At 37.7% G+C, this 25,905-nt stretch overlaps 1 protein-coding gene across 2 annotated transcripts in view; it reads right to left on the reverse strand.

Moving 5' to 3' along the window:
- DLG2 (discs large MAGUK scaffold protein 2) overlaps positions 1-25,905 on the reverse strand; it is a 1,040,068-nt gene that overhangs the window by 824,776 nt on the left and 189,387 nt on the right. Inside the window, exon 1 of one of the 2 annotated variants that reach the window (XM_007456971.1) lies at positions 2,798-3,106. The exons of the other annotated variant lie outside the window; for it this stretch is intronic. Within the exon in view, the coding sequence (XP_007457033.1) occupies positions 2,798-3,106 (309 nt within the window). Of the gene's footprint in view, positions 1-2,797; positions 3,107-25,905 lie in introns of those variants that run through there. 2 annotated transcript variants of the gene reach the window in all.

Here is a 25,905-nt window from a genome sequence, read left to right on the forward strand (position 1 = left end):
CTGCTGAGGAATAACATAACGACAAAGTCCTGTTAGTACACAGCACCCCCAAATAACAGGAGTTTGGCAAAGAGCCTTGGGAGGAACTCAAGTCATTACCATGGCCCTGTATTATAGCAGCCAGAAATCACACTGCTGATTTCCACGTAACACAGCGACTATCTCCAAGGGCAAGATCCCAGCTCCCAGACACTTAATAGCCCTCAGGCACATTCTGTACCACATATGGATCCCTAGGCAACTCTAAAACATGCACTTTCCCTTCTTTCTGCTTTATCAAGGAGTCTAATGTTTACTATCATTAGCCTCTATCTTTTATTTTACAATATTTCACAGGATATCTTTAGTTACTTTAAGGGATAAAAATGGTATCCAAAAATTCTCAAAACAGACTTAGTTTTAATGGACACATATTCATACACACACACTCTTACTTCTGTGATAGTTTACATGGGCATATAATACATACACATCTGTATATTTCAAATATTAGACATGTTTTATAGATGTATATGTAAATGAATACAGATATATATATACATAGAGCAGCATTTTCGAGTACCTATCAGAAGTAAAGGCAATTATACTTTTATAGAGAGAAAAAACATTATAAGAACAGCTAGTAATCTCTAGGAGAGAAAATAATAATATAGAACTTTAATTTTTATATGTATATATGTATATGCATGTATATATATATATGTATAATTATATACACATGAAAATATGTTAATGCATGAAAGTAGATATTATAGAGATATTTAAATATATATCTCTATATTAATATAGAGATATTTAAATATATATATACGCACATGTGCATATACAGACACATTAAAAATTATTCGACATAATATATTTGAAAGGGCACGGGAGTGGAATGAAGAGAGATTGATCAATCTAGTATAGCACATTTTTAGGACTAAGATGGTAAAAGGGTGGAAGAGTCAGTTGATAGAAGAGTGTCACAACACTGAAGATCCTAAAAGGTATGGTATCGGTTCTCCATTATTTGGGGAGTAACTGTTCTTAGCAAGTAATAAAGTACATGTGAATAAGAGAGAAAAATGTAGAGAAATGTGTATACAAAAGAATAATGGGAGATGGTGGCTGCCTCATTTTATTGCCTTCTCATATGTCACTGGATCTTTAATTATCAGTGCAGAGTCTATTTCAATCTTTAAAGCATTAACTGGCTATAAATTTAAGCAAGTAGGAGGCTGACTTTGTTAAAAACCAAGGAAGGGAAAAGTTTCCCTTGGTTGATGAAAAATGTACCAAGATTTTTTGAGCACAGTTATTATAATATAGTATTAGAGATTTTGGTTTGAGCAATGATGAAAAGTTCATTACATCTTAGATAAAAAGAATTGTAAAAATAAAGCATGTTTGCATATTCTACTCTGTGCAAAATCCATAAGCTAGATGTGTTTGCCTTCTCTGCCTATGTAAGCCTTGAGAATTTAACATAATCAATAAAGAGATATAGGCTAAAGACATTTAAGCACATGTGTTTGTTAAAGAATAGGGACTTCATAATTGTTGACTGTTTATTCAGTGTGGAATTCATGTTAACTTTAAAAAGTAACTGAGTTTCCAAACATCAGGCTCCATTTCAAGGTGAACTAGTTTAATTCTAAAATGGCAATATATTCTTGACTTAAATCAAGATGCTGAAATGCATGATATTAATGCATCAAAAGCCATATATAAGGCTATGTATATGTAGCATTAAGATCTAGTGATATATACTTACAAGTACTTAAAAAAAAAACTAATATTCAAATTGGAATGTTCTCTACACCTCTCAGATCATAACATTTTACTCATGATCAATACCCACTTCTTAATTATGCTAAAATCATATTAAAATCAAGAGAGGGTTTTTTTCTGCAAACACAGATTTTTCTCTTTTCAGTGAATTTTTATGAACAGAGTTCTATATTTATGACAATGATTACAGGTGCCTTTTATTTATATTTTATAGCATTTACAGGAAGTTGTTTTCCCTCTTCTGGATGGAGACAGGAAAAAATGAGCCAATTTCGTTTCTGGTACAATGCTAGTAGTTTGGGGCAAGAATAAGCTAGGAATCAAATTAAGGGACTCTGCACATCTGCTTCAGGGGAATACGAGTTATACTTTTTAATATAAATAACCTTATTGCTTCTATGAATAAATGAAATGTTTCATTATTTTATTCTGAGTGTAATTGTCTAGCTTGCTTCCAATTGTATTCCTTTTGTTTATAAAATGAATTATTTAGTACAAACACATTTTCTTCTCCATCACTGAAAAGGTATACAGCATTCTAAGAGTAAAATTAGAATAGGATACTTTAAATCGCTGCTTTCCATAGCTGAAGAAATGAATGTTTTTTTATCTTTAAAGAGATGGAAAGTATCTGATTAAAGTTCATTTTCTCTTTCTTCCTTAAAACAAGACAAAACCCTAGGCTAGGCAGAATAGAAAAAGTTAACAATGATTAGAAGTTACAGTGCTGCTAAAGTCTATGATGCAGAAGAGTAAAATCATCTGAGGACTAGAGAAGTTGAATTTGGGGAAAAGTCACTGAAAGAAACTGAGCACAGCATCCCTTGACTTTCACAGGCCACACAGAGGTGTGAGCCCACAAACACCTGTGAAAATTACAGGATTTCTTGGCCTACCATTTACCAAACAGGCGTACCCAGTCAGCAAGGAGCACCCAGAAAAGTTTCCAAACCGTGCTAGCCTTCCCCAGCGTGCTCTCAGTTTCTTCCAATACTCACGGGAAAGTCACAAGGAAAAGGCTCACCTGTGCTGGGCTGAACCAGCCATGTGGGCAGGCACAATGCTCCCCACAAGTCCCTTTGCCCTTGGTGCTCGTCTTGTGGGAGCCTTTCCGCACACTGTCCCACAAAGTGACCAGCTTGGTCCTGTTTGAAGCTGGGCCCCCAGGTCCCGAGGAGGGCATAGTCTGAGAACTGTACCCGAGCCCCTGAGGACTCCTCTGCCAGCCACAAGCGCAGTGGGCATCCCTGATCAGTGTGGGTGCGCTCCTGCCGGCATCCATCCCATCGGACCCCCGGCTGCAGCTGTGTTGCTTGGTGAGGTATGCATTCATACTGCACTGATGCCTACTCTTGCCTTTGGTCAGCTCTGCACAGGAATGTCTCCTCCCTCACACCCCTCTCTTCCAGGCAGTTGTAAAAGTCTTTTTTTTTTTTTTTTCCCGTGGTTCCCTCAGTATCTTTGACAGCTGCTATAGCAGCGCATCGTGGGAGCAGCTCCGCACAGCATTATCTGCGGGCTGGTAGCTCTTTGTCAATAGATGACTCAACTCACAGAGCAACTTGACAGTATCCCTGCTCTAGGCAGAAGCAATCAATGCTCCACACAGCTGGGCTACAGGACTGTACACTGTTACAAACCCTTTTTGGATGGAGCCCCACAGTAAAGCATACTCTTCGCAATTTGGCATTCTGGCTTTTCCCTCTCTAGCTGATCCCCACGCAAAATACAGACCTCAGGAAAGAGAGCTTCTTATCAGACTAGCAGGACCCTTCTTTCCAGAAAGAATATATCTAGGCTGAAACAATATAGCGTAAGCAATGTAAAATGATGGGGAGGTTAACCTGTGAAACAATTTCCAACATTTACAGGAATCACTTATTTAGAGAGAGGTTTGCCAAGACACAGACCAAATCATGAGGTAACTAAGTAAGAGGATCAGTATTAACTCTAAAGAACATTGATTCATTCAGAAAAATCACTTAGATCACAGCATTATACCAGAGTGCTTTCAAATTTGGAAGTTTGTTTTAGAACATGATTATATACTATAGTCCAAACATATATTATTTATGCTATGAACAATTATTAATTCTTTCTGATTCAAAAGTAAAGCAATTTCCAAAGTTCCAAACTGATGGGTTGGCTTATTTTGACACAGTGTTTTTCCTTACCCCAAATTATTCTGAGGATTTCCTTTCAAATACTTTACCACAACAAATACATTCACCACAGAGAGAGTCTGCATTTTAAAGTGAAAGACATCTAATTCTGCCATCCAGTATTTTGGTTTCCAAAGACAGAATTTTCAAATTCTTTCACTAAAAAACGAGTGAAATCTATCCAATTTAAAGCAATTGCCTTCCAAAGAGGACATGATTGTTTTAAATTTTAAATTTTAGTATGTTTGCAGAAGCCATGCATAGTATTTTCAGGAAAGGGAAAGGCTAATTACTACAGCACTTAGAATTTTTATTCTGTTTGAAACTTTCCATATCTATTGCCAAAATGCCTATCCCTATCACATATCCCTAAGGAAATAATTTCGGTTTGATTGGGCAGCAAACTGCCATCTGTGCAGCACCAAACAAGTGTGATATAATCCCATGATATAGTTATTCTATTTATAGACCATCAGGTGCCATCAGACCCACTTTCACATGGACTTAACCAGGTGCTGGGGCAGTGCAGACCTCATTTCTATCTGAGTCGACAAGGTTCTTGTTTCAAAAGCCATGATTACAACATATTCTACATTGCAACACTAGGACTCCCTGGATAAATCATTGTTATATATAAAAGTCCTGAAAGGAAGGGGCTGGAATTTCTCTTTTCGTGTATCTGCATGAAAGAGAGCCTTCCCAAATTCTGTGCAAGGGGTTGGTATAAATAAGTACCTTGCCTGGCACAGTAAGCATTCAAAACACCTTTGCTAAATAATAATGACCCATATGTGTCAGTTCAGAGGGCAGGCCTGGGTCTGTTATTGACTATTTTTCCCCAAGCTCCTAGCCCACTGCCTGCCCAGCACATCATAGCAGGCTTATGATAAATACATTTTTGGATGGATGAATAGATGCTTGGGTGGATGTCTAATAGAAGGAAAGAGTAGAAGAATGACGGAGTTGACTAACATTTTTTGAAAATATTTGATTCCGCAGTGCTCCAGAAACAAACTATTTTTCTAAGGTTGGCTTTACTGTTGATTTTGAGATATTAAGGAAATTTGCCACAAAAATGTGAAGACTTGAACTGTTGGGTAGGTATAACAATGGCATTAATGGTATTTCTTTCTGAAAGAGGAACAAGGAATCACTATCAATACTTACAAACATAAAATTGAGGCAAATAGATCATCATGTGATACGCAGTGAGAAAAGGAGCAGAGAATTATCTCCCTTTCTTTTTCTCTTCTTCCTCCCTCCCTCGCCCCGCCTCATTTTTTTATGCTGAATCAAGGGCTAATGGCTGAATGACCTTCTGGGTCAAATAAAGGCCTAGAGAACTTCATATTTATCTGGTGTCACCATGATGCATGGCTGTACAGTAGGACTTGATGTGAGATGGCAATCCACCACCCTCCAAATGAGAATGTAAGGAAGTGATAAGTTTGGCGCTCTCCAATCTTATCTAACCATAGATGCTTCTCCGGTTTTTCAGGCAGATTTCATTGCTCAGAGGCCCATTGAATCTTCAGGGAATACATGCCCTGTTCTCATCCATTTGCCTCTAAGAATCAATCTGTGCAGGAATCAATGTGAATTTCTTATAATTTTGTAATGGCGTGTGCAGCTTGCAGCAAGACAGAAGAGTTCCTGGCTGGGCACTACTCAAAGATATTATAAATCTTCATAGGGACCTAAATCTGTTATGAATGAGTTCTTTGGGATCAGCTATTTCTTCCCATCACAAAGACAAGAGAATTGCTGTTTTAATAACCTTTGCACGTCATTTCTATATAGAAAAATAAATATTACATATTGCCTAACTAATGTGACTTTCCTCCAAAGATCTTAAAGACCACAGCAAACTTTCGTTAAACATACTTCAAAACTATTGAAATTGTACTTTCCCTTTAACACGTATAAAATAATTCTAGCCTCCTCTCTCCCCCTCCCCCCAGTGATTTTTTTCTTTCCAAAACTGACGTTTGGCTTTCCAAGTCTGTGGACAGGCCACTTGAAACAGATAAATATGTCCAGCTAGCCCACTGTACTATGAAACAGACCTACTAATTAAAGATAATTCAATTCGATCAACTGTAATTGGTCAACTGTAATGACCATAGGATGACATGAAAGTCTGGCAAAATGAGAATTAGTGGTGCACAAGTCCAGATCTTACTTATCATTGTGATTTAACATGGGCATATGGCGCACAGAGCAATGCCTAGATGAGATACATCTTATTGACCTCTCTTTGACCTGGTAGTGCCTCCATAGAACAACCACTAGAAGGTTTTTGTTTATTTTATTGTATTTAAAATTTGTTTTTATTGAATGAAAGATTCTTTAAATTCTATAGTGCTTTACCATTTTCAAAAGTTTCACACACATGATTTCATATAATCCCATTTTAAAGCAAGGGCTTAAAACTAAAATCCTGGCTTGATTTGATTAATAAAAAAATAAATATCAAAGATGAATTGCTAAATAAATTGTACTGCACTAAAACACTATGCAGATTCTTTTCCAGATAAAATTTCCTTCAGGCACTCTATGCATATGAGAAATGAAAATATTAATTACGAAAGAAGAGTTAAGTGCTTGCTAAATGATGGCTGGGTAGCAGAAAAGCCCTTTAGCAGCCACAAGTAATGTGTTAAATAATCATAAAATGGTATAAAGTATTAGACACAAGTTCTCTTGATTTGAAAAGTACGTACAGTGAATTCCTGTGACCGCAAAGACTAGAGATGTTACAAATGCTAACAAATTCATATTCTTCTACATCTAAAACCTTCAGCCTAGGCAATCTCCAGAACTAAGCACAATTACCTTCTAAAATAAGAGAGAACCCAGAAGAGTTAAGGTAATTTAGGTTCTAAAATTATTTCCAAAATACTTATACCAGTTTAATCATAAATCTTATGAGGCAAAAGTAAGCATGAATTAACAGTGTGCAAGGACACATCCCTATTGCTATAGAGATTTAACTTGGACAGAGGATTTAATAGGGAGTAGAAAAAAAATTTTAAAGGTCCCAAATTCTCACTAATATACTTGGATTTGGGTGGATGCTGGTGAGGAGGGGATTAACCTGAATTGAAAAGGCCAAATTGTCAAATGGCTTTCAGGAAATGCATATTTATTCTATTCTAACCAACTTTGTAACACCATTAGAGAAATAAGAACACAGGTTATATGACATTTCTTAGAGAATCTGAAAGGAATATTGATAAAAGGTAATAATCATTTATAATTTACATATTTTAACAATTTAACCTAAATGATGAACCACAGTATTACAAGAAAGCTGTTCTCAGCCTTCCAGATTAAAGTAATGTCACGTCTCCTGTGACTCTTTCCAGATCCACCTGGCATATTCAGTTATACTCTACAGTATTTGTCTGCGTAAGTATCTTCTAATTTTGTCTATTCCTCTCAATCACCATGATGACCATCCTAGTCTAAGCTGCCATTCACTTCTCTGTAAAACTTGTGAAACAGCTTCGTAACTGGCCTCTGGCACCACCTTTACTCCAATTCATGCTCATGTAGTGGCCAGAGTGACTTCTTCTAAAGTGAGAATCTGATTAGGTTCTACCCTGCTTGATAACTGTGAATAAAGTCTCGTTTTCTGGGAATCTTTATCCCTACAGAGAATACAATCTTTAAAGTGGCTTGCATGGTCCTTAATCCTGCCCTGTGCGACCCAGCCTCTACTGCTTTCCCCAGTCTCACCCATCCCTCACTATCCTCCAACTATCGTGTTCTCTTTCAAAACTGTGAATAAAGTCTCGTTTTCTGGGAATCTTTATCCCTACAGAGAATACAATCTTTAAAGTGGCTTGCATGGTCCTTAATCCTGCCCTGTGCGACCCAGCCTCTACTGCTTTCCCCAGTCTCACCCATCCCTCACTATCCTCCAACTATCGTGTTCTCTTTCCCTCTTCACACCTCCACATAATTCATTCCTACTCACCCTTCTGTAGGGTGCATCAAGATACAACCTCCCAAAAGCCTTCTCAAGGAAACACAGAATACGATCTAAAAAGAGTGGGCTCATTATGAAACACAGCTCCAAAACAAGTCTACCAGAGCTTACTTCCTACCAGATTGCCATCCCAAAGCCTCTTCTATTCAGAAATTCTGGAGTCCTCCCTGCATTCCAGAGCTCAACTCAAATGTCACGTTTTAAGAGAGCGTTCCCTGGACGCTGCCCCACCCGCTTCCAGAACAGATTAAGTCATCCTCCCATTAAACACTCATTTAGCACCTGTGCTCCTCTATTATAATACTTACGACAACTGCAATTAAAACAAGAATTGCACTATTACTTGTTTTGTGCCATTCTCCTCAAACAGAATGTAAGTAACAGCCATTAGGGAAGGGAGATGGCTCTTTTTTTGCAGTTGCATCCTCTGAACCAAGCACAAAAGGCGTTTAGTGTTTATTAAAATAAATTAAGCAAGAAAGAAGATAAAATTGTTCTTCAGTGGTTATTCCAACATAGGTATCTGGGTCTATGTTCTACATCTTAGTGTAAAATGAACAAATAAGCATTTTGAATTTAAACACAAAATAGCAATGTGTTCTTAAGGTCATTATGTGAAACATTTCAGTGGCTGAGTGGTGTAAGTGTATGAATTTATCTTTTTGAAGAAATTTGCTAGTGGTCTTATAATACTAAAACATAGAAATGGCTTCTGTTTATTTTAGCCAGATCTTCATTCATAAAAGCTGCTCTTCCTGACAGCTGTGTTTTTCTCTCAAGTGTTTTCAGACTGTTCTCCCTTTATAGCTAGATGGTACAAAATGGGGAGTGGTTCCCCAAGTCAGAAGCCAGTCAGTGGTAAAGCAGGGAGAGAATCCCAAACTTCAGCCACCAAAGTCACGTTCCTCTTAAAATGATATAGTCCAAAAGGTGTACTGATTTCACAGTATATTACCAGTATGTATGAGGGAGCAGAAAGGCACGATGACATCTCCTCTTCCTCCCCACCAAGTTAGAAAGTTAAAATATTAAACAGCATTATTATCCATAATAGTCATCCCCTTTAGTTCCTTTTAAAAAATTGTGGTTAAAAAGTACATAATATTAGATCTACCCTCTAAACGAAGGTTTGGGTGTACAGTGCAATATCGTTAACTATAAAGCACAATGTTGCATAGCAGATCTCTAGAACTGTTCCATCTTGCATGACTAAAATTCTATTCCCATTGCACAGTGACTCTTCATTTCCCTCCTCCCAGCCCCTGCTAACCACCACTCTACTTCCTGCTTTTATGAATTTCACTACTTCTGCATACACCTCATATAGTATAAATGGAATCATGAACTATTTGTCTCTCTGTGACTGGCTTATTTCATTTCATATAATGTCCTCAAGGTTCATCCATATTATAGCACATGACTGGATTTCCTCCACTGTATGCATATACCACATTTTCTTTATCTGTTAATCCGTCAGTGGAGAATTAGGCTGCTTCCACCTCTTGGCTAATGTGAATAATGTCTCAGTGAACACAGGAGTGCAAATATCTCTTTAAGATCCCAATTTCAATTCATCTGGATGAATACCCAGAAGTAGGTTTGCTGGATCGTATGGTACTTTTATTTTTAATTTTTTGAGGAACCTCCATACTGTTTTCCTCAGCAGCTGGGCCATTTTACATTCCCACTTACCACCAACAGTGCACAGGGTTCCAATTTTCTCCACATTCTCACTAATACATTTTCTAGGTTTTGTTGTTGTTGTTGTCACTGTTTTTGATATTGGTCATACTAACAGATGTGAGCTTCGTCTTCCCTTCTCAAAATCGTTTTATCTATCCGGAGTGTTTTGTGTTTCCACAAGAATTTTAGGATTTTTTTTTTTTTTTTCTATTTCTGTAAAGAATGCCATTGGGACATTTGCAGGGATCGTACTGAATCTGTAGATTGCTTTGAGCCCTATATTTTTTAATGTTGTCTTCCAATCTTTGAACATTTGTGTCTTTTTTTCATGTCTTTCATCAATGTTTTGTAGCTTACAGTGTACAGGTCTTTCATTCCCTTGGTTAAGTTTATTCCTATTTTATTCTTTTTGTTGTTATTGTAAACGAGTTTGTTTTCTTAATTTTCTATTGAAATTGTTCATTGTTAGTACGTAGAAAGACAACTAATTTTTGTATATTGATTTTGCATACTGCAACTTTGCTGAATTCATTTATTAGTTCTAACAGTATTTTCGTGTGTGTGTGCATGTATGTGTGGAATCTTTAGGCCTTTTTAAGCATGAAATAATGTTTTCTGTGAATATAGATAATTTTACTTCTCCCTTTCTGATTTGTAAGAGGTTTATTTGTTTTCCTTGACTAATTGCTCTGGTTAGAACTTGCAATACAACATTGAATAGAAATGGTGACAGTGGGCATCTTTATCTTGTTCCTGATCCTAGAGAAAAGCTTTCAGTTTTTCACCATTGAGTATGATGTTAGCTATAGGCCTTTCATCTATGACCTTTATTAGGTTAAAGTCATTTCCCTCTACTCCTAGTTTGTTGAGTATTTTTTTTTTTTTTTTTTTTTTTTTTTTTTTTTTTTTTGCTGTACGCGGGCCTCTCACTGTTGCGGCCTCTCCCGTTGCGGAGCACAGGCTCCGGACGTGCAGGCTCAGCGGCCATGACTCACGGGCCCAGCCACTCCGCGGCACGTGGGATCTTCCCGGACCGAGGCACGAACCCGTGTCCCCTGCATTGGCAGGCGGACTCTCAACCACTGCGCCACCAGGGAAGCCCTGTTGAGTATTTTTATCATGAAAGAATGTTGAGATCTGTCAGTGTGTCTCTGCATCTGTTGAGATGATCACTGATGTTTATCCTTTGCTCTGCTGATGTGATCACATTGATTGTTTTTCATATGCTGAACCACCTTTGCATCCCAAGGATAAATCACACTTGGTCATGGTGTGTGATCTTTTTAATGTGTTGTTGAATTCAGTTTGCTATTTTGTGAAGGATTTTGCATTCGTTCATTAGGAATACTGGCCTGAAGTGTTTTTGTTGTGTCTTTTCCTGGCTTTGGTATCATATTAATGTGGGCTCATGAGAAGTATTTCTGAATTTTCAATTTTTTGGAAGAGTTTGAGAAGGATTGGCATTTTTTCCTGTTAAATGTTTGGTAGATTTCACCAGTGAAGCCATCTGGTCCTGAGCTTTTTCATTTTGGAAGGTTTTTGATTATTGATTTAATCTCCTTACTATTTATAGGTCTGTTCAGATTTTTTATTTCTTCATGATTCAGTCTTTGTAGGTTGTAGGTCTTTGTAGGTAAATTCTAAGAATTTACCCATTTCTTCTAAGTTATCCAACTTGTTGGTATATAATTGTACATAGTAGTCTCAATCCTTTTAATTTCTGTGGCATCAAGTGTAACTCTCCTCTTTCATTCTTTATTTTATTCGAGTCTTTTCTTTTTTCCTTAGTTAATGTAGCTAAAGGTTTGTCAATTTTGCTTATCTTTTTAAAAATAGCTCTTAATTTTGTTGGTTTTTGCTATTGTTTCTCTATTCTCTACTTCATTTACTTCTGTCCTAATCTTAACTATTTTCTTCGTTCTGCTAACTTTGGATTTAGTTTGTTCTTCTTTTTCTAGTTCCTTGAGGTGTAAAGTTAGGTTGTTTATTTCAGACCTTTTCTCTTATTTAAATATAGCCATTTACCACTATAAACTACCCTCTTAGTACTGCATTTGCCTCATTCCACAAGTTTTGGTATGTTGTGTTTTGTTTTTGTTTCTCAAGATATTTTTAAATTTCTCATTTGCTTTGTTCTTTGACCCACTGATTGTTCAAGAATGTATTGTTTAATTTCCAAATACTTGTGAATTTTCTAGTTTTCCTTCTGCCACTGATTTTTAGTTTCATTCCATGTGTTTGGAAATATACTTGGTATGATTTCCATCTTCTTAAAACTGCTAAGCCTTATTTTGTAACCTAGCATGTGATCTATCCTGTAGAATGTTCCTTGAACACTTGAGAAGAATGTGTATCCTGCTGCTATCCGGGGGAATGCTCTGTATATGTTTGTTAGGTTCTTCTGAACTGTAGTATTGTTTGACTCCTCCGTTTCCTTATTGATCTTCCGTCTGGGTGTTCTATCTGTTGTTGAAAGTGGGGTGTTGAAATCCTCTGAGTATTGGGTTGCTGTTCATTTCTCCCTTCAGTTCTGTCAATGTTTGCTTCATATACAGACTATCTCTGACTTGCAATGGTTCAATTTATAATTTTTCTACTTTACTATGATGTGAAAGGTGATACACATTAGTAGGAACTGTACTTCAAATTTTGATTTTTGATCTTTGCACAGGCTAGTGATATATGCAGTATGATACTTGGCAACAGGAGCAATCCACAGCTCCCAGTCAGTCGTGTGATCACAAGGGTAAATAACTAATACTCTTACAAACATTCTGTACCCATACAACCATTCTGTTTTTCACGTTCAGTACAGTATTCAATAAATCACATGAGATATTCAACACTTTGTTATAAAATAGGCTTTGTGTTAGATGATTTTGTCCAACTGTAGGCTAATGTAAATGTTCTCAGCATGTTTAAGGTAGGCTAGGCTAAGCCATGATGTTTGGTAGGTCAGGTATATTAAATGCATTTTTGGCTGATGACATTTTCAACATATTTTAATTCCACTGTAAGTCAAGGAAGATTTGTATTAGATGCTCTGATGTTGCGTATATATTTATAATTGTTATATCTTCTTGGTGAATTGACCCTTTTACGAATATATAATGTCTCTCTTGACAGTTTCTGACTTAGTCTATTTTGTCTGATTTAAGTATGGTTACTCCTGCTTGCTTTTGGTTACCATTTGCCTGGAATATCTTTTTCCATCCTTTTACTTTCAGCCCATATGTGTCCTTAAGTCTAAAGTGACTCTCTTATAGACAGTGCATAGTTTAATCTTTTTTTTTTTCAGCCACTCTATGTCTTTGGACTGTGAAGTTTAACCCATTTACATTTAAAGTAATTATTGATAGGAAAGGACTAACTATTGTCATTTTGTTCATTGTTTTCTGTCTGTCTTGTAGCTTTCTTGTACCTCTTTTCTACTCTTGCTATCTTCCTTTGTGTTTCATTGACTTTTTCTTCTTTTTGTAGTGACATGAGCTGATTCCTTTCGCATTTTCTTTTGTGTATCTTCTATAGATATTTTCCCCGTGGTTACCATGTGGCTTACATAAAATATCTTACAGTTAATAACAATCTATTTTAACCTGATAAGCTGATAACAATTTACCTTCAAGTGTATATAAATACTCTACATTTTTACTTCTCTCCCACACTGTGTCATCAATGTCACAAATTACATCTTTTTGTAGTGTGTATCCATTAACATATTTCTGTACTCATAGTTATTTTTTATACTCTTGCCTTTACCTTCTTTAGTTCTTAGTACAGTAACTACAGCACTTATCCCTGAGCTTATTGCATATAAGACAACAATGTGCTCTTCTCCAAGCCTTAATAAACTTGAAAGTCAATTTAAATAAAGTATATTGATTTAAATGGGTGGGGGGAAATCTTGGCTTTTGATCAGACTCTTGGGACTGTAACATGTGTAACATTCTGACTGTGTTATTTCCAAGTGCTGGTCTCATTCTTCCAATGCTAGATGCTCTACTGACTCTTTCCTGGTTTCTAGGAGCAGGCAAAGTAGTGTGGGAGAGTGTGGAGTTCCTAGACAGGGCACAGGCATGTGCCATCCCCTGTGCTGAGTTTCATGAGAGAGGAAATGTATGAAAAATAAAATGTGCAAAACTAATGTTATGGTATTGACTCATGACTGAAAAAGAGAGAGAGAGAGAGAGGAAGGGTAGGAAGAAGGAAGGGAGGGAGGAAGGAAGGAAGGAAGGAAGGAAGGAAGGAAGGAAGGAAGGGCAAAAAGAAGAAAGCAAAGGAGGGAGGAAGCAGTCACAAACTGAGGAAATAAATCTCAGAAAAGATAAAACACAAGAGTCAGGTTGAATGATGCTATGCACAGAATCAAACTGGAACAAATATAAAATGGACCTTCCTCTGATTGTGGGACAGTCTGACACATACCACTGAGATCCCCTTGAAGCAATCTACCTGGATTTTGGGGGCTGTGACACTCAGAATTTGAGAAAGAACGATACACTGGAATCAGCCTTTCTTTGGTCTAAGTTTTACATGCTTTTATTTTTCTGATGAATGATTTGTAATAGATACTTTCTAAATTTATCAAAAGGTTAAAAAAACACAAAACTTCAGTTAAAAATAAACCAGATTCTGACTTGTCAGAGGTAATTTATCTGTGGATTGGCCTAAAGGCAGGGGTATGGATTAATAGAAATGACAGGCCCTCTTCCAGCTCAATGATCTCCTCTCCTTAGAGACTTGACATTTCAGTAAAGTTTTACCTAATTGGCTTTGCTTTGGCCTGTACATTTCAAATTCACATTTAATTAATCATTCCCTCCTCTGTGATCCCACATTCTTTTGCTCTTGTGTCTTTTCACTTTGTTCAATAAATATTTATTGAGTTCCTATGCTGTACCGGGAACTACGCTAGGGATAAATTAGCGAACTATAACTAACAATTTAGCAGGGCAGAACTCCTTGAATAAACAAGTGTGCTGAGTGATGAAAGGGAGACATACAGTGACAGCATGTGGGATCTTCCCTGCTATTGAAGTCATTCCATTATGGTGAGTTTTATAATTATATGTGGGCATGTTTGCCTTTCCTACTAGATTATAAGCTTCTGAAGTGCAAGGACCATCTTTTATTTGTAAACTCACACCCTCCTTGTCATTACCTCACAATATAATTATTATTGCTCAGTAAATATTTGTTGAATTAAACTTGGAAAATATGGGACTTGGGTTTAGGAAATGTGCTGTAGTTCCAGCTCTGCCACTAACTAGCTAACTCATCTTGGACAATTTATTGAGTTAAGTTTTAATGACCCCATTTGTGAAATTAAGGGGGTGGACTAAAGTGTCTATGCATCAATATTTAGTGGTTGCTGAAAGACAAGCAGAACTGGTGAGTGATGACCGTCGACAACTCTAGCTTTAATCATAATGGCTCCCAATTGACTATAGAAATACAGATTTAATATATTATTATTGTAAACATGTAGGTTTATTATTATTTTTTTAACACATAGCAAGATGATTAAAGGGTATGGCATGGTGAATTTTTTGGCTTATTTTCTCAATTTCACACTCTTTCAATAAGATTTTGCCAAATAGGGAGATGGTATGATAGAGTGGCTAGAAGCATGGCCTCTGAAGTCACAGCTGAGCACATTTTCTTTGCTGCACAACATTTATGTACTTCTTTTCTCTCATTCATAGCAGACAAAGCATGAGTTCTAGAATCAGACTTCTGAGTAAACGTCCCAACTCTGATCATTATTAGCTTAGGACTTGAGCAAGTTACTTAACCTCTCTGTGTCTCAGTCTCCTCATCTAAAGAATAAGATTGATAATATCGATAGTTCCTATCTCATAGGATTGATGTGAGAATAAGATGGATTAATTTCTGTAAAGTACTTAGTACAGTGCCTGGCACATAATAATATCCAACAAGCTTTATCTATCCTCTTCCTCCTAATCATCATTATCATTGTCCCCCTCCCTACTCCAATTATAAAAAGTAGCAGATACTGACATTTAAAAATTCTGCAGTGCCTATACAGAGACACTCAAAAAAGGTCAACTGATTTCAACTGAATGTCAGGATCCCATATTGGTCCTAAACTTCTTTCCAACTCCTATTTTTGGTCAGGGCATTCTGCCCTTGGGCCAGGTGCTAAATAACATCATTGATAACAGCAACATATCTACCATTTATTGAGTACTTACAATGTGTCCCAAGCATAAGTATTTCATTTGATCCTATATGGTAAACACTGAGATGCCAATTTAAATACAGAAATCGGCTTAGACAGATTCTATAATGTTCCCATGGTCACAGTATTAGTAAGGAATGGAACCAGGAATAAAATCAAGGTTCACACAACACTGGAGCCTGTGAATAAAAAAACTGCAAAATAGCATCCCATTTTTCTGTTGGACTTCAGTTTCCAGAAGTACCATTATATCCTTTATTTCTCTTAATTTTCAAAATAGCTCCATATGGTAGGCAGGGCAGGAGAAAAACAGAAGCTCATTGCTGTGAAACAGTGTGTCAAGGGTCAGACAGCTGTTAAGTGATATTGTTGGAACCACAGTTCAAAACTCAGTGTTCTGTCCAAAATCTGTCCACTATTCCGTCCTCTTTTCCCACACAACACTTCCTTTTTAGGGATGTACACATAGCATCTTGTCACTCCCTTTGGCATCAAAAATTGGGTAAAAGATAAGGAACATTTCGTGAACCTAGAATTTAAGGTTTTAAGTTTGGTGTTAGCATAAAATGTGTGTTTGCCTTTTCGATTCCTATTTATAATCCTAAGGAGAGGATTCATCAGGATTTTGAGAGATCTGAAGAATGGCTGAAATGAAAATAAAGTTTTTGTCTTAATTACATTTTCTCATACAAGTCCAGGAGCGTCTGCGGTTTCTTGCAGCCATGAGAAAGAGGCTTGAGTTGATGTAAACCCCCTGTCTTTCTGGCTGTAGAACAGCTTTAATCATAGCAGCTGCAGCTACCATTTATTGATCATCTGCTCTGAATGTGCCAAGAAATATACAGAACTAGAGCTAATTCTTTCAACAGCCCTGAGAGGCAAATATTATTCCCTTTAATAGATGAAAAAATTGAGGTTCAGAGAAGATAAGTAATTGCTCAAGGTCATACAGCTATTAAATAGTACAGTCATGATTCAAACCCAAGTTAGTGTGATTGCAAATCTTGATGCTTTCTGTTCCACCATGTTGCTTTTCTCCGAAAACAACAAACAAAAACCACAAAAGCATACAAAAATGGTGAATAAAAGTGATACGAGTCTTCTACCTTACTTTAGCTAATATAAGTACTTAAAGGTTAAACTCTGAACCAAGCTGTGGGGGGCTTTGGGAAAACAATGCAAACTCTGATTATATAAAACCCATGTTGGTGAGAAGTCCAAGCAGAAATGAGTGATCAGCTTCTTTGGGGTGGAGTTCTTTGACACCTGACAGTGAGTATTCATTTAGGCCTGCTGGGCTAAATGAAATGTAGTATTGTACACTTGGTGCCAAAGTGCCCACTGTGAGACCTTTTGAGCAAATCTTTATTCTAGACCTCACTCATGAGCCAACAAAGGAAACACGATATGCAAAGTATTTGTGGGTTGGGTTCTGCAGAATTGGTGTTGGGCTTAAGACACCCCACTTGGAGCCCAGGCACCAACACTGAAAATACATGTGGGAGGATTCATCTGGTACAAATTTATTAGCATGCAGTTAATGATAAAATATTTTCTTTTCTGCAGAAAGGTCACTGATTTCATTCTTGGAATATGTTCTTTTGGTGTAATTTGTTCAGCAAAGATTGTATATCACTTTCTTTGCAATTTCCTAAATAATCATCTGTTTCTAAAGAAAAATATAAAATCAATTATCTGATATTTCTCCTTCCATATTTTTACAATTCCCCACTGAAGACAACAGTATTGCTTGCTCTCCTTTAAGTAGGTAATGTGTAATCTGTCTGGAGGGCAACAGGGAACTTATTGCCTGTATCCAATCTGCTAGGTGGCCTTTTACAACTAGGCAGGCAGCACATCAGAAAGAGCACCTCATTCCACCTGGACCAAATTACTAGTCAACCTAAGGAGGACCTTCATATGAATGGTCATCTCCTCTCCACTGATATGGTTACTGTGCCATGATGGGAAGGCCCCTTTTTAGCTCCAGAAAGCACACGACTATTCAGGATAGAAATCAATCTCATTCAAGGTAGAAAAGAAAATGAATTAAAAGCAGTAAAATAAGTCGTTCCAGGTTGGAGGATCCAACAGGAAGTCTCGATTACATAGTTTCAGTGCAGGCTCTTGATGAGACCCAGTAGTATCCATGTGAGTGGCTAAGTAGGGGTTTTGCACACTTGAACATCATTTACATGTGCCATTTGCATCCTTGCCCACTTTTCAGATATCCCCATGACTTTTCCTATCCACTGTCTTTTGGCTATTCACATCAAAGCCCCTGTTTCTTTACAAAGAATTCTATAAGGATAAATGGGAAGGACTAATATTCCTCTGTTGCCCTGGTCCAAGAAAATGTCTTCTGAAAATTGCCCAAAGGGTCTCTGAAAATTAAACTGTGCTGTTAAGCATCTGCATTCCAAATGGTTCCCCAACTAGTGAAAAATGCAACTGCTTTTGCTTTAAATTAGGCTCAGATTAAAATATGTTCTTTTATGATCTAGGGCCATGTCAACACTTGGGCTTGGTCCATGACTGACTTGGCATTCAGTTGACAGTTTCTTCTTTGTGACATTGCTGATCTTTGCTATATCCTTCCACTGGACCAGAAAGGAGCTGGCCCCCTTTCAAAGGTAATCTAAAGCAATCACTTCTGTTTCCTAGTAACTTTGGCAGTTAATGTGTACAATTCAGTTACAGGAAAGTAAAAGGCTATTTACACTTTTCTCTTAAAGCCAAGCTCTTTGAGAATGAAGAAAGCCACATGTGAACAGCATTCACGATAAAATAAATCTGTCTCTAAACAAAAAAGGATGATAGTAACGATACCACCGTTATCTTAACGTTAAAATCCATAATACTTAATTTTACATTTCAATTCTCTGAAAGTCAGTTCTGTGAGCCATTAGATCTCTAATCCTCATAATAATCACACATACTGGGAATTACCTTAGTCTAAGCATATAAGGTCTTAGACAAATAATTTAAAGCTTACAAGTACCTGAGGATGTTACTGTCACAAATACAATGATACTTTTAAGAAGAATGGTGGGGTTCAAAGAAAATAAGCTGAGTTGTGTAAGTGAGTGTGAGTATGTTGGGGGTGAGGATGGGGTCCGGGGTGAACAAAGAGGTGGTGCCCAGAGGTATCTTGTATCACACTTTTGCATGGGATACTGCCACATGCCCTGCAGGCTGGCATCTCCCACAATACTGAAATATTTGATAAACACAGTTTCTCAGAGCAACAGACTCTGGGACCTTCACAAAATCAATATTTAAATTGGAAATTATTCTCAAAATCTCCTTCCTTAAGATAATGTTAATCTTATGTTTCAGTCTCCTGGAATCTCACACAAAGTCAGGATAGAGGAACGCTTTTGCTGTCGAAATCCTGAAATGTCTGGCTTTTATGTAAACAATGCTCTCGTATTTTTCCAGAGATAAACCCTAGGACTTCTGAGGTCTGACCTGCATTAGTGACCATACACACTATAGAAATCTGAGGGGATGCTTCTGTGCATTCTGCTTCTTCCACACGACTTAACTGCTATTCTCACCCACTAGCAGATACAGAGGTGTTAATTTACCAGAGAGAAGGGACACATGACATAGGTTTCTCAGGCTCTGTTCACTTTCAAGCCACCGCTGCCTATTGACCTTTTTAACTCTCAAAGGCAGCAAACTACTGACATAGCTGAAACCTATTTGTCCACAAGATTAAAAATCAAATAAGGAAAATAATTAGGGATGGAGAATTTTGTTCATTCACTCAATACATATTAATTGCATGCCTACTATAATCCAACACTGTGCTTGACATTTAGTTTACAGCAGGGGATAAGGTAGATATTGTCCCTGCCCTCATGCTGATTTCAAACTAAGGGGGGAGACCTTGAATAAATAACTAGATACATGATCGTTTAACTACAACTTTGATAATGGTGATAAAGGAGAAGTTCAGAGACTATGAGAATGCATGAGAGGCCTTAGGGGTAGCTTTCCTGAGGAAATAACATCTCAACCAAGAAAGCTGGTGTATATGAGAGTAAAATCTGTTCCACTCTTGGTCAGCTTGGCAAATCAAATCAGGATGCATTAAGTTAATTTACAATCTGAAATGAACACAGCTCCACATGAAAAAAAAAAATTCATTCCAAAATGCAAATAGCTAAAATTCACAGCCCCCAAAATGTTTCCTTATTACTTAAAACTGATGCTAGCCAGAACCAAGTTATATAACCTTATATTTTAAGTAAAGTCCTTTACTACAAAAAAAAAAAAAAGAATAAAGCAAAAAAGCAAGCAAGAGGGCTTCCCTGGTGGCACAGTGGTTGAGAGTCTGCCTGCCGATTCAGGGGACGCGGGTTCGTGCCCCGGTCTGGGAAGATCCCACGTGCCGCGGAGCGGCTGGGCCCGTGAGCCGTGGCCGCTGAGCCTGCGCGTCCGGAGCCTGTGCTCCGCAACGGGAGAGGCCACAACAGTGAGAGGCCCGCGTACCTCAAAAAAAATAAAATAGTTATTAAAATAAAAAATTAAAAAAATATTAAAAATAAAATATTTAAAAGTAATTAAAAAAGAAAAAAAAAAGCAAGCAAGAAAGAGAAGAAAGGAAGGAAGGAGGAATAAACGGAGGAAGAGAGGAAGGAAGGGGAAGGAGGAAGAAAGGGGAGGAAAAGGTGGACAACAATTTTCACATGGGTTCAAAAACAGTACAAAGAAGTTGATACCATTGTTGGCCACTGCATTGGTAGCAACACTGTGCTGCTTGGATAAACTAAAAAAGAGCCAAAAAACAAAAAAAGCCACAAAACTAAGACTTCTCTTACTATGATAATAAGGGCATGCCCAGGTGGGAATTACTGAAATATCTGCTCAGTAAGAGGGTGGCACTACTGACAGATCTGAGGAATTCTGGACCAAACATCCAAGCTGAGACACTCCTTTGAGAGCAAAATAGATATGCTGAAAATTTAGGTTTTCCAACCATTTCAAACTCTTTAAACCTGGAGTTTGTACGTCATTTCTAATTCCTTACATTGCTAATAATGTACCTTTGACTCACAGAATACTTAAAAGCTCCCGGAGGAGAGAAAAATGGGTCTGAATCTCAGCTCCACCATCTATCAGCTGTGGGACCTCAGACAAGTCACTTAACCTCTCTCTCAGCCTCAGTCCTCTCATCTGTGATATGAGGGTGATGTTTACCTTTTAGGATTGTTGTGAGGATTAAATGACGTAAAGCTTGTAATGCGCTGAGGGCTCTGACTATCTGATACATTGCAAGAGCTTAAATTTTAGGATTCTTTGTGGTGATGTTGGTGATGATGATAATGATACAGATGAGTATGAAGAAGCCCACTGCAATGACAGGGCTCGATTCAGACGTTTAATAACTCTGGGCCCTGGAAAGATTACCAGACTCATTAATCTAATTAAAAACAAATTTTAACTCTTTTAATTTGTTACTCATATTTATGCTGCAATGAAAATAGCTTCTTTCCAGATTTTTCTGATTGAAAAATTTGGGCTGCATTTACCAATAGGGCCTTTTCTCAATTTTTAATGCCCATGCTTTGCTAGTTCCCTAAGCACATCCTGAGTTTGCCTGTCTGGTCATTCAACATTGCACACCACGATGATTGGGAGACATTAAAAAAGAAAATCAAAGAAGGTGATTTCCATGATTAAATGCTGCTGCAATCAGAGGACAGCTGTTATAGCCTCTTGGTGAAGAACTATTTGACTTCTTTAGCCCCATCTCTCCCTGTTCCCCAATCTTCTACTGCAAGTCCAGTGTCTTTTGTACTTGATTCAATTCAGTTCCTTCTAACCATTTTCAACCCTCACCTAACTCCATGCCTGTCATGCCAGAAAAGACTACCTACCAATGGAGTGACCAGCGACTCATAAAGTTTGCTCCCTTATGTTCACAGACAGTTTGATCTTATCAAGACCACTGAGGCCCAGGATAGTCACATGGATCGACTTCGTCTCCTGGCTTCTGATTTTTGAACCATTTTCTTGGCTCTCATCACTCCCCTCCCTCTGGCGGGTTATCATCTCTAGTGCTAAGCCCTGAGTCAGCAACCATATTAAATGACCAGCATGGCTCACCAGGAGCCAAGTCTGGGAAGATAGCCAGTCTTCCCACCCTGGAGCAAGCCTACGGCTGTGCAGCTCTTCTGGGCTGGAGAGATGCAGAGCATGGATGACTGTAGCAAGAGGGGAGGGGGAGAAGACAGACTAGATAAATCTGCTGAGTGGAGATGTAACTGAGTATATACCAACTGAATATTCTTGTCCTTATCCTCGTACCTCTCATTTCCAAAAGCATATCCCCCCCACCGCCCTCTCACTGCCTCTACACACACACACACACACACACACACACACACACACATTATAAACCTTGTGTGATCTTGATAAAAATCCATTTGTGAGATTTCACTGTAATTAACACGACTGAGCCTGACAATATTTATTAGGATAATTTTCTTTCACCTTTATTCTATTGCTTTCATATGTTCACATTTTATGTGAACACGGGCAAGTGTATTAAACTCCATAAGCCTTAGTTTTCTTACGTATAAAGTTGGGCTTTATAGCAGTATCTAACCCAGAAAGATATTGTGAGACAATACACGTGAGACACCTAGCCTAGCCTATTTCTTAACACACCTAATAAAAGGGGAACCCAGGATCCAAACCCATGTGGTCTGACCTCAGAGCAGACAGAGCCCATGGTGAGCTCACTATCATGAGAACTCAATAAAAGTTGGCTATCCTTACTACTGTTATTGTAACTATTGCATTCACTGTGGAAAAATGTGAAAATTCAGATGAGCAAAAAGAAAAATTACCCACAGTTCCTTTCTTAGAGATAACAGTTTTTAATATTTTGGTATTATCCTCCCATTCTTTTTTCGATATAAAGTTTTTCTCCAAAAGTAGGATCATACTATGCTCGCTGTTTTTAATCTGCTTTTATGTTTAATATATTGTTGATATTTGTTTCACATCAATAAATATCTTTTCAGTAGATTTTATAGACTAAGAAAAATTTGGTGTAAGTGACTGGATGATCTGGTATCTCTGACTATCTCTCATCTCTGATAGTGGTCTTGAAACCCATATTCCTTGTATTGTTTTAGCCTTACAAATAGCCTCTGAGGCTTATGGGCAAGTTCCCCAGTTCACTGACTCATGAAAGAACTTACTTGACAGAAGCCACAGCACACATAAGACCTCAGAAACGAAGGGATTTTCTCTCCATCACATAAATATTAAGAAAGAAAAAGCACTTCGTAAAATATTATTACAGCACAGCGACCATGGGTTTCACTAAGAGCTGGCAATTTAGTCAGCATCTGGTACAAAACCCACATAGGACCTCCTCAGGGATGGAAGACAAATATCAATAGACCAAGCAGGAAGGGAAGAAACTTTATCAGCATACTTAGAAATATGAAAATAGAAAGTCAAAAGGACAACTCACTGGATGCATACGTCTACTAAGTATCACAATATGCAGCATGCATCTGAGAACCAAAATGTAAATAAGAGGGACGTTCATTCATTTATTCATTCATTTATTCATTCATTCATGAGTAATTTTCTCAAAAACAAAGTTTGAGCCAGGTATCAAATTTGTACAGGTCAAAGCTCCACCCACATGAATCTTAATCCCCCACCTTGGTGCAACTGTCTATGACCGTTTTTCTATCTGATATGCCCTTTCTCTTCATCATCTACTCGGACTGTCAGTCCAAGCCTTATCTCCTTAATGAATTCCAATATGAGAAAGCAACCTGATCATCATCTTCTCTGAAAAATTTTATATGTAATTGGGTTTAAACACTTGGTTTAATATTTTGTAACTCACTTTTTTCTGGAATATCCAGAAAAGAGGCATTTACAGTAAGTGGATTTTCCAGATAGTTTAAAATTTTCCTAGTGACTTTCTTTGTACTGTAGTCTTGAACAAGTTCCTTAACAACTATGAGCCTTGGTTTCCTTACATATAAAGTGTCAGTAATACATATTTTCAAATGTTCATGTGAGAATTAAATAACATTTTATATATATATATATATATATATATATATGGCAGCTATCATATTCCTTCATGTATAGAAGTAGTTATTGTTTTATTAGTTATTAATATGGATTTGCTAACGAGGATCATAAATTACAAATATCTATTATTATAATGGATTACATTACAGTGTCATCTACACAGACGATAGTGGCTTATTTCCCCTTATGTTTAATATCCAAAAGCTGCTATGACGCCTTAAGCATCCATGTCCACATATTACAGAGGGTTTTAGTATTTCTTTCCCCCTCTGTATCACAGCACCATTTCAGCTGGCATTGAATTCCCTAACTCTCTATCTCTACTTCAATCAACCTGAGAGGAAGGAGGGTTATGGGATAATCAACCAGATGATAAAACTTCTTAGGACTGTGTTAAAAGCAAAAATAAAAGCGTGAAATGAACCTGTGTTTATGAAGTATTAATGTGCCAACTGCTATTACAACCATCACTTCATTAAATCCTCAAGAAACTTTTTGAAGTGGACCTTGTTCATCATTTCCACTTTATAGTCCAAGCTGAGACCTAGAAAGGTTAACTACCTGCCATTTTTTATCCTCTATAGTGGACACAGCGGACATCCAATAAATTCATGTTGATATTTGTTCCTCTCTTTGCTTGTCTCTTTATTTTTAAGGAAATCCTGGGGCAAAGAATTTTAAAAGATGATCCCTTCTGCTTTCAGCTGACTGCACACGTCTTACGCCATCATCTCTCCCACCTCCATGTGATGCAACGATATACAGTTTTTCCAATTCTGGACTTCAGTGTGATGTTCTTTGCTCAGTCTCTCCATCAAGATCACCCTTTACAAAGCAGAGTTGAACTCTGCACCCTAGAGTTCCAGCATCTCCTCAAGGAAGAAGCCCTCATTAAAACAATCTCCTTTAGAGAAGGGCCTTACTTTTATGTATATGGCATTGTTGGTATATGTGAAGCTGAAGATTATAAGCTACATTTTATCAACGTGTGAGTAGCTTTGCTTTTGCTCTCCAGAGAATGAAGTATAGAAAAATAATTATGGGGAATTTAATTTCTTCAGTATCAGTAAATCTCCTGGCCATACATTCATCTAAGAGCTACACTGGTCACTTAGAGATTAGGTTTGTGCGTGCATGGGGACTAGTATACTCACTGAGCTGCTTGAACCCAGTTATAGAAAGCCCCCCAGTAAGCACAGCCAGATATATGGTCACAGAGAAAAAGTAAAGAAAACAATGAGGTATCTCTCAGGAGGGTATGGTTTATTTGCCAATTAGTAGGAACAAAAGAAGGCAATACTGAAAAATGCAGCCACACTAGCAGTATTTTCTCAGCCAATAATCTAAAATTGCTTTTAACACAAAGTCCCACCAGTTGCCCTAATCTCCGAGAATTCCATTGTCGACACTGCCTCAGGAGAAGAGCAGTCTTCTGCTGGACAGACACATAAAGCCTAGGTCTGCACGCACTGTATACTTACATTAAATTCAAAGATCCTCCGGGGAAATAAGTGGAACACTAGACAAATGTTAGTAGATCTGCAACACCTCAGTAATATTTGTTGTGGTCATTAATTATGACTATTCAGACAGGGATGTAAACGGTAGAAAGGAGAGGAAAAAAGGAAATAAATACTTGCCTAGAGCCTACTATGAATCAGACCATGTGCCAGGGAACTTGCACAGAGATCTCCGGAAAAGCAGGTAGTACGACCCATTTTACCAACAAGGACACAGGTTCAGAGAAACTAAGTAATATCACAAGGACACTCAGCTGGCAAACAGTGGAACAGGGACCTGAACAGCATCTCTTGACTCTGATATGTTACTCTTCCTGTTTCCTCCAGCGAAGCCTGGCTATGAGGTAACTTTTGGGTAACAGTCATACATTAGGAGGTAGGTGTAAGACAAAAAGATGCAGAAGGAAAATCAAAGGTGTGGGGCTGGTATCAGAGGGACCACTCTTGGAACAGGGTGGAAAGCTTCACAGCTGCTTGAGGGAGATGGGAGGT

This window comes from Lipotes vexillifer, unplaced genomic scaffold (assembly GCF_000442215.2).
Source record: "Lipotes vexillifer unplaced genomic scaffold, Lipotes_vexillifer_v1.1 scaffold1457, whole genome shotgun sequence".
NCBI lineage: Eukaryota > Metazoa > Chordata > Mammalia > Artiodactyla > Lipotidae > Lipotes > Lipotes vexillifer.